Source organism: Coregonus lavaretus (genome assembly GCF_964263955.1).
Source record: "Coregonus lavaretus genome assembly, chromosome: 10".
NCBI classification, from domain to species: Eukaryota; Metazoa; Chordata; class Actinopteri; order Salmoniformes; family Salmonidae; genus Coregonus; species Coregonus lavaretus.
Genome location: NC_139997.1, coordinates 28,800,509 through 28,810,133, shown reverse-complemented (window position 1 = coordinate 28,810,133; position 9,625 = coordinate 28,800,509). Strand labels below are relative to the sequence as shown.

Genomic DNA, 9,625 nt, shown 5'->3' with positions numbered 1-9,625 from the left:
TCTTAAATGTCTCATTTTATTTTTTTACACAGTGACATGTTACAACCTTTTGCACAAGCTTGACAAATGATTCTATGCTTATACATCTTCAAAAAAAAAAATCCAAAAAGGAAATGCATTAATGAAGACAAACATATGTTGACTTCATTACAAAAGCAGTCTTAAATGTTCTTACTGTATATAATTTGTGTAACTATTTTTGGGAAACATACTGGAAATATGAAAAAATAACAATAAAGTATTTGATTTTATGCATGTTGAAAATCATGTCTGGTCTTTTTCTCATATGTTTACAGTTCTTTAAAATCCCAACTCACAGTCCGTGTTCTAAATTAAGAAAGCTTGTGTTTCTGGGTGCACTTTGACCCCCTCTACTGTTCATCTTTGCCAGTCAGTGCTCCCAGACTGCCCCCCACCGATAAAGAGGAAGAATGGTTACTCTCCCCCTTCACATTGAAAGTCTTTGACCACCAAAGACAGCCACAGTTATGTGGAAACTGCTTTGCCACCTTTGAGAGACTCCATGAAGGTGGTGTATTCCTCTGGATGGCAGCGTTTATACTGGTCCACTTTCCTCCTGATCTGTGAGGGCGTGTCCTGGTAATAGTTCTTCTCATCTCTGGCCATAGCCTACAGAAGTAGAAAAAAATTTGGTCTCACAATGCCCATAACAACGTACAGTACTTATTGCTATGACCCAAAAGACAATATACTGCAACTACAGGAATACCAGAGCAACCTTTGAAACACTACTGTACATAGATGTCAAGTAAGGTGAGGTGAAACTCATCAGCTGTTCTCACCTTGTAGTTCTCGCTGTGTTCCCTCACCATGTACTGCACGTACTCGATCAAGTCTGTGGATAAGGTCTTTGTGTCTTTCTCTGGGAGACTGGCCTCTGCCACCAGTTCTGTTGAAAACAAGATATACATGAGTCCACATGAACAGATCTTCTGATCAAATGTAATAGGTGAAGCGTTGCATATGTTAATAACTAGTCATATTACTGTCACAGGGAATGTGTATACAGTGGGTGTATTGGTCCTCTGTAGCTCAGTTGGTAGAGCATGCATGGCGCTTGCAACGGCAGGATAGTTGGCGGGACCACCCGTACGTAAAATGTATGTACGCATGACTAAGTCATTTTGGATAAAAGTGTCTGCTAAATGGCATATTAACATCCTGCTGGGTGAAGAACACAAACATTATGTCTAACAAGAAATTATGATCGGTTCCTTACCATTGAGTACGTATGGCTTCCTTACAAATTTGGGGGCAGGAGTGTCTTCAGTTCTCTCCACAGCAGCAATCTGTAGACATATCAATTATAAGTGACTCATAATTCAATTCACTAAAAGATTAGGCCATAATTATTGAATGCATAGCATATCACCATGATGGACAGGATATACTCACGGTTGGTGTCTTAATTGGGAGGGCGCGGTTTGGGTCAAATGCCAGACCCATGTCTCGCAAGTTTCTTGCCACAGACTTCTTATCACTCCAGGCATTTCGGATCTGAGGACTTGGAATGAACATTAATTCGTTACACTACTATAGCCATCTACCCATACGTTTCTGATAAGTGGGTGAAGTATTGTATGTCTTGATAGATATATATAAACTCAGCAAAAAAAGAAACATCCTCTCACTGTCAACTGCGTTTATTTTCAGCAAACTTAACATGTGTAAATATTTGTATGAACATAAGATTCAACAACTGAGACATAAACTGAACAAGTTCCACAGACATGTGACTAACAGAAATTGAATAATGTGTCCCTGAACAAAGGGGGGGGGGGTCAAAATCAAAAGTAACTGTCAGTATCTGGTGTGGCCACCAGCTGCATTAAGTACTGCAGTGCATCTCCTCATGGCCTGCACCAGATTTGCCAGTTCTTGCTGTGAGATGTTACCCCACTCTTCCACCAAGGCACCTGCAAGTTCCCAGACATTTCTGGGGGGAGTGGCCCTAGCCCTCACCCTCTGATCCAACAGATCCCAGACGTGCTCAATGGGATTGAGATCCGGGCTCTTCGCTGGCCATGGCAGAACACTGACATTCCTGTCTTGCAGGAAATCACGCGCAGAACGAGCAGTATGTCTGGTGGCATTGTCATGCTGGAGGGTCATGTCAGGATGAGCCTGCAGGAAGGGTACCACATGAGGAAGGAGGATGTCTTCCCTGTAACGCACAGCGTTGAGATTGCCTGCAAGATGATGTTGCGACACACTGCCCCAGACCATGACGGACCCTCCACATCGATCCCGCTCCAGAGTACAGGCCTCGGTGTAATGCTCATTCCTTCGACAATAAACACGAATCCGACCATCACCCCTGGTGAGACAAAACCGCGACTCGTCAGTGAAGAGCTCTTTTTGCCAGTCCTGTCTGGTCCAGCGACGGTGGGTTTGTGCCCATAGGCGATGTTGTTGCCGGTGATGTCTGGTGAGGACCTGCCTTACAAACAGGCCTACAAGCCCTCAGTCCAGCCTATTGCAGACAGTCTGAGCACTGATGGAGGGATTGTGCGTTCCTGGTGTAACTCGGGCAGTTGTTATTGCCATCCTATACCTGTCCCGCAGGTGTGATGTTCGGATGTACCGATCCTGTGCAGGTGTTGTTACACGTGGTCTGCCACTGCGAGGACGATCAGCTGTCCGTCCTGTCTCCCTGTAGCGCTGTCTTAGGCGTCTCACAGTACGGGCATTGCAATTTATTGCACTGGCCACAGCTGCAGTCCTCATGCCTGCTTGCAGCATGCCTAAGGCACGTTCACGCAGATGAGCAGGGACCCTGGGCATCTTTCTTTTGGTGTTTTTCAGAGTCAGTTGAAAGGCCTCTTTAGTGTCCTAAGTTTTCATAACTGTGACCTTAATTGCCTACCATCTGTAAGCTGTTAGTGTCTTAACGACCGTTCCACAGGTGCATGTTCATTCATTGTTTATGGTTAATTGAACAAGCATGGGAAACAGTGTTTAAACCCTTTACAATGAAGATCTGTGAAGTTATTGATTTTTACAAATTATCTTTGAAAGACAGGGTCCTGAAAAAGGGACGTTTCTTTTTCTGCTGAGTTTATATATATATATATATATATATATTTTTTTTTAGGGGGTAGATCAGCTTTAATATTGCAGATAGATGCATCTTCCATCAATGTAATTGTCTGCATCATTTACAATCCCCCATTCAAGGGTTTTTCTTTATTTTTACTATTTTATACATTTTAGAATAATAGTGAAGACATCAAAACTATGAAATAACACATATGGAATCATGTAGTAACCAAAAAAGTGTTAAACAAATCAAAATATATTTTATATTTGAGATTTTTCTAATAGCCACCCTTTGCCTTGACAGCTTTGCACTCTCTTGGCATTCTCTCAACCAGATTCACCTGGAATGCTTTTCCAAAAGTCTTGAAGGAGTTCCCACATTTACTGAGCACTTGTTTGCTGCTTTTCCTTCACTCTGCCGTCCATCCCAAACCATCTCAATTGGGTTGAGGTCGGGGGTTGTGGAGGCCAGGTGATCTGATGCAGCACTCCATCACTCTCCTTCTTGGTAAAATAGCCCTTACACAGCCAGGAGGTGTGTTGGGTCATTGTCCTGTTGAAAAACAAATGATAGTCCCACTAAGCCCAAACCAGGTGGGATGGCGTATCGATGTAGAATGCTGTGGTAGCCATGCTGGTTAAGTGTGCCTTTAATTCTAAATAAATCAGTCACCGTCAGTGTCACCAGCAAAGCACCCCCACACCATAACACCTCCTCCTCCATGCTTTACGGTGGGAACTACACATACGGAGATCATCCGTTCACCCACACTGTGTCTCACAAAGACATGGCGGTTGGAACCAAAATCTTCTTATTGGTGTCCTTTAGTACTGGTTTCTTTGCAGCAATTCGACCATAATGGCCTGATTCACACAGTCCCATTTTTGTAAAAAAAAAAATAACATCCCCTCTGAACAGTTGAAGTTGAGATGTGTCTGTGACTTGAACTCTTGTGAAGCATTTATTAGGCTGCAATTTCTGAGGATGGTAACTCTAATGAACTTATCCTCTGCAGCAGAGGTCACTCTGGGTCTTCCATTCCTGTGGCGGTCCTCATGAGAGCCAGTTTCATCATAGCACTTGACGGTTTTTGCGACTGCACTTGAAGAAACTTTCAAAGTTCTTGACATTTTCCGTGAATATACTAGATACAATAATCATAGTTATAACGTTTTGCTAGCTAGTAAAGTTAGCTGGCTAGATTGCTTTCATTGCTAGCAAACCTAACTAGCTAGCTAACGTTAGTTACGTTAGTAGAAACAACCACACAGACACAGCATGGGATGAGTTAACGTTAGCATTGCTAGCATCGTTTGTTTTTCATCAGCAATATTCGACTTACCACTCTATTCTCGGGGCTTCCCTTTTCTTAAACTGCTTTTTCAGTTTCTTTCTGTCTTTACTGTAGTCAAACGTGTTTCTTTTACTTTTCTTTTTGGCTTTCGGCATTGTTACTTTGCTTTAACACGAGCTACCTTTTAATTCTGAACAACAACGCGTGGAACTGAGCAAGCGAGGACGCGTGTGTTGGTGTCACGTGGGTGGAATAATCGCCCCTTTACCTTTGACCTTCTGTAGTAAAAGAAATAAGAAACACATATTATTACAATAGTAGCGGATTAAATAATAGTATCAATATAATATTACTATCAAAAACTAATTGAAAGTCATTCAATTATGGGCCATAATTTGATAACAGGGAAGGTGTAACAATTACCTATTCTGGTTCTAGTGGTGCTGATCATGCTGCTACTGGTGATGATGATGATGATTATGATGAAGGATGAGGGATTCATTATGAAATACAATTATGGATTTGTTTGCAAGTAATATAACCCAAGAGTAGTCATTCTTCATCCGTGCCAACCTATTGGTTCCAACCAACTAGCCTACTTGGGAATCAGGGATCCCTGACTGCAAACATCAGAAAGATGTATGTTTCCATCTGGGTTCATTTCAATTGATTGACAATGACAAACATGGCAAGGACTTTTAGCAACGATTGGGTTGAAATTGGTTGTCTTTGTTATTTTCAGAATATATTTCTCAACAAATTAGAAAGGAAAATGTATGCAAGCATGGGAGAAAGAGAGAGGAAGAGGAGAGAGAGAGAGTTTGCCACCTCTGTGCAAAATCTATTCCAGGTGACAATATCCTCAAAGACATGAACATCCAAGAGGATTTCTACATTTCATTCTGACCACAAAAAGAAAATAAGGAGGCTTGTAGTGGTATCATAATGTATTCTCCCTTGTCTTCTGGGGACCATGGTAACCAGGTTGACAGTATCAAACCTCATTCGGGGGTGTAAGGGAACACATATTGTACTGAGAAGGAGAGAGCTCACTTTTTTGAACCATTGGGTTAGTGTGTTTTCTCAGGAGCGTTGATTAGATTTCATACTCTCCAAATGGACTTTGGTATATGACTTTCCATTTCCTTCACCTTAATGGAGGAGGATGCTGCTACTCTCAGAGGAGATGTCTTATGTCCAGCATAACAACCCACACTCACTGATAAGGCCTGCCGCCTGCACATGGCCATAATGGACTGTAACAACTAGGTTACCAGAAGAGAGCTTTCCTTTGTTGGACGTGAAAGAAAATGACTTTCAATTCCTTTTTCCGTTCTATCCATTCATCCATTCACACTTTTTTCTAGCATAGACTACGATATCTAGTTTTATAAAGCATCTCAACCCGAGAGCCAATATGAGAAACAAGACCCAATACTATTACACATCTATACAATTTATGTTATTACACATCTATACATAGTTTATGCTATTACATGTGTTTCTCTTTTTTTCTTTCACTTTCCATTTTTTTGGCAATCATATTTTAATCTCAGAGAGACAAATTGTCTCTCTCGCCAGACTCTGTGCATGAGAAAAGAAGAGACAAGCAATGCTCAAGGGGAAGCTACACTGGAGGTTCATGTTAGTATATTGCCATGCCTCTAGATGTCCCTGTAACCAAGCAAAATATCAGTTTACTGTAGAATCCATTCTTCATGCTCATTTTCTCTTTTCAGACATTGCATTCAACTGAATGGTCATCAGGCAAAAAGTATTATATTGCCTCCCCAAAAATGTGAATGGCAATATTTTGTTACTTGTTGGCAGTCATTTGAGACTATGCTGCATTCATAACCAAGTGGGAAGGTGGTAATTACCAGTTGTGAAGTCGTAAATACCAATTGGATGCTTTCAAGTGATTTGAACTTGAAACGCTGATTGGCTAATGGCCAACAAGCTGCAACAACCCTAAACCTAAAGTATAGCTATCATGCTATTAAACAAATTATAGTGTTAAAAAAACATTATTGGCCTCCCAAGTGGTATGAAAAAAAATAAAAAAATAAATGTATGCACTCACTAACTGTAAGTCGCTCTGGATAAGAGTGTCTGCTAAATGACTAAAATGTAAATGTAAAATGAGTGGCGCAGTGGTCTAAGGCACTGCATCGCAGTGCTAGAGGCGTCACTACAGACCCGGGTTCGATCCTTGGCTGTGTCGCAGCCGGCCGTGACTGGGAGAACCATGAGGCGGCGTACAATTGGCCCAGCTTTGTCTGGGTTAGGGAAGGTTTGGCCGGCTGGGATGTCCTTGGCCCATCGCGCTATAGTGACTCCTTGTGGTGGGCCAGGCGCATGCACGCTGACTTCGGTCGCCAGCTGTGCGGTGTTTCCTCTGACACATTGGTACGGCTGGCTTCCGGGTTAAGCCAGCAGTGCAGCTTGGCGGGGTTGTGTTTCGGGGGACGCACGGCTCTCGACCTTCACCTCTCCCGAGTCCGTACGGGAGTTGCAGCGATGGGACAAGACTGTAACTACCAATTGAATATCATGAAAAAGGATTATAAAAACCATGTTATTGGATTGCTTTTCATAAATAATGTAACTGCCGAAAATTGTGTAATCTAGGTCATTTCCTTAGTAGGTGACGTCAGAGGTCAGCATGTGGGAGAATTCAAAGCACAGGAATGATAGAGGAGTTTCCCACTAGTAATTACGATTTGGAGGGGGGTTCATGTGGATTTTTCCCAGGCGTATGTGGTAAATACCACCGTCCCACTTGGTTATGAATGCAGCATTGGTTTGCCCCTCACTGTGCTGCGTGCCTCATGTGTTGAATAACTGAATATGAATATTCATGTATTATCTACATTTGGTATTAAATGGGCGTGGTTATGTCAGAAGAGCCCAATTATAAAAATAAAACTATTTACAATGTCAGAATACACCAATAGTTCACGAGTGGGCGGGGTCCAGTGGTAAACACAGGATAGTCCAAGTTGGAATCGACGCAGTTCGACGCTTCGGGGTAGAGGTACTAGGGGGAGCGAACGACGGAACGGAGAGTTATTCAGGGTTAAAATATTCCGCTTTGGGGGGTGGGGGAGGACGTACTTCACTGCCAACCCCGCGACGAGGTTGGGCCTGCGGTGCCTGCAACCCAGGAAAACATGGAGCTCGAGAATATCGTGGCCAACACCGTCCTGTTGAAAGCAAGAGAAGGTAAGAGACGTCGAAGGGCAGGGACGGATGACAAGCTTGACAGCTCCTCTCTCTGCACCGCCAGAACCAACTTAGAACCCGGGGATTCCCCCAGGAAGCACAGGCCATAGAGATAGGCGCTGGATGATTGCTGCCCGTCTTTATTATTTGCAAATCCTCTGAAGCGTTAAGATAAATATTAACATCCCATATGCTCGCTGTGGCCTTCGTCACACAATATTTATCCGATCTTAACCTTGGACAGTGGTAGGCTACAGAAAAGATGCGACTGTCAATCTGACTGCGCGAGACGTTTGATTTCTCTTATTCGGCTTTATACACTACAGCATCCTTCGGTATTTTTTAAAAACAGGATGTTGAACAGAATCCCATATTCAATGTGAATAAAAAGAGCAACACTCATCACTCATGCCAGTACACATGCATTTGTGGACCTCTTGTTGGCAATGACAGCGTATGTCAGTGCGCTCCATGGTTGCAAGAATATTGTAGTGGTGTTGACAAGGGTGTCAACATTGTCAATTTGTGAAATGTTGGTGTAGGCTATCTGTTGCAGGTACTGTAACAGGCAGGATATACATTTTTTCTAATGACCGTATAATGTGTCCATCTGAAACACAAATGGCAACAATGTATATCAATTTACCCCCCAATCACAGATTATCTGCCAAAGTAAGACATTGATGTATCTATTTGTTGTACCTCTTTCCTACTAAATCAATTAGTGTAAACACAATAAACAAATATCTTGTTTTAGAACTCAGGAATGTTTTCCTTCAAACTATTTACAGAATCATTCCATTCACAGGTTGGTTGACCCCAATCTCATGAACCTCACTCTGGCCGTATCAGTCTCATTGCATGCACAGCCTTCTAGCAGATCTGACAGTAGTGGATATGTAAAGTAGAATAGAAAATAATATAATAACTTTTATTTTCCCCAGATGGAACATCGGTATCATCATTGAATAACGTCATACTGATCTGTAAATGTGTATATTTCCAATCAATCAATCCGTTTTTCATTTGTGAAATGTTTTATAATGGGAAGAAAAAAAACGATTGTACTGTATGTCGGAGTGGTAGTCTATAGCAAAACACAGGGTTCAAAATGTTATTGTCCTCTGGTAGGATCAATAATGAACTACTGTGCTGGCTCTGTTTGTTTGAGAGAGGAGAAGTATTGAATCTGCCATAGACATTACACAGACTTCTGTTGTCACGTCGCCTCTGTCTGGACAGGTTGTATGCCATTGAAATCTACATTCAATACCACTGTGTAGTGTTATTATATTTGGGTATAGGACACCTCAACCCTAAGTTCTACTTGAGATCTCTTCAGTGCACGTCTTACTTAATTCATGAGGGACTAAAGAGGGTGTGTTTTGCAGGAGAATGTCAAAAGATGAATCAATTAATTATAAATGATAAAAGTAGTTATCTGAGAGACCGAGCCCTACTCAGTAGCCAGGTGAAGTGGTATGATTAAATCCACAAGGAGAATAACACTAGTTATTACTGCAAACCAGTCATATTGTATCTGCTACACCCCAATAGGGTGTTCTAATAGAAGCACCTCTACTTTATTTCCACTCTTGTTGTTTATGGTGGTGGTAATAACACTGTAAATATCTTATTATTATCAAATATTAATAAAGTAGTTAATAATACCTTAATACTTTCTGTCACAAACAACAGTTGAAGGTGGAAAAGGGCGGCATAGTGGAAGAATAAGAGTCTCTCTGATTTGCAATATTATTTCCATACTGTTTGTCTGTCTTTGCATTTGCACTAATGCAGGATGTGAATAGGTCTGATCTCATTCTTTCAACACCAGTTAGTATATCTCCATCAAACAATACTGGGTTAGTGATAACATACTGTACACTGTCATTTGTCATTCTTGTACATCTCTTTGCCAGGCATAAACAGTGCGCTGAGTGTGTTATTTGCATCCTGTCCACTTCCCATTGTGATAAAACATTGTTAGCCACACATACTGTCAATATGTTCTCTGCCAACCACTATTTGAATAGCAAATGTTA

General features: G+C 41.8%; 2 protein-coding genes across 2 annotated transcripts in view; one reads left to right on the top strand and one right to left on the bottom strand.

The window, feature by feature from the left end:
• Positions 1-4,600, bottom strand: nop16 (NOP16 nucleolar protein homolog (yeast)). The gene is made up of 5 exons (XM_084170890.1): positions 4,404-4,600; positions 1,417-1,525; positions 1,241-1,310; positions 804-910; positions 1-630 (listed from the first exon to the last, which is right to left on the bottom strand). The coding sequence occupies exons 1-5, from the start codon at positions 4,508-4,510 to the stop codon at positions 487-489; spliced, it is 537 nt and encodes a 178-aa protein (XP_084027016.1). The 5' UTR covers positions 4,511-4,600; the 3' UTR covers positions 1-486.
• Positions 4,601-7,365: 2,765 nt separating this feature from the next.
• LOC311135995 (G protein-coupled receptor kinase 6-like) overlaps positions 7,366-9,625 on the top strand; it is a 62,286-nt gene continuing 60,026 nt past the window's right edge. Inside the window, exon 1 of the mRNA XM_084170045.1 lies at positions 7,366-7,580. Coding sequence (XP_084026171.1) covers positions 7,529-7,580 — 52 coding nt within the window. The 5' untranslated portion in view covers positions 7,366-7,528. The remainder of the gene's footprint in view (positions 7,581-9,625) is intronic.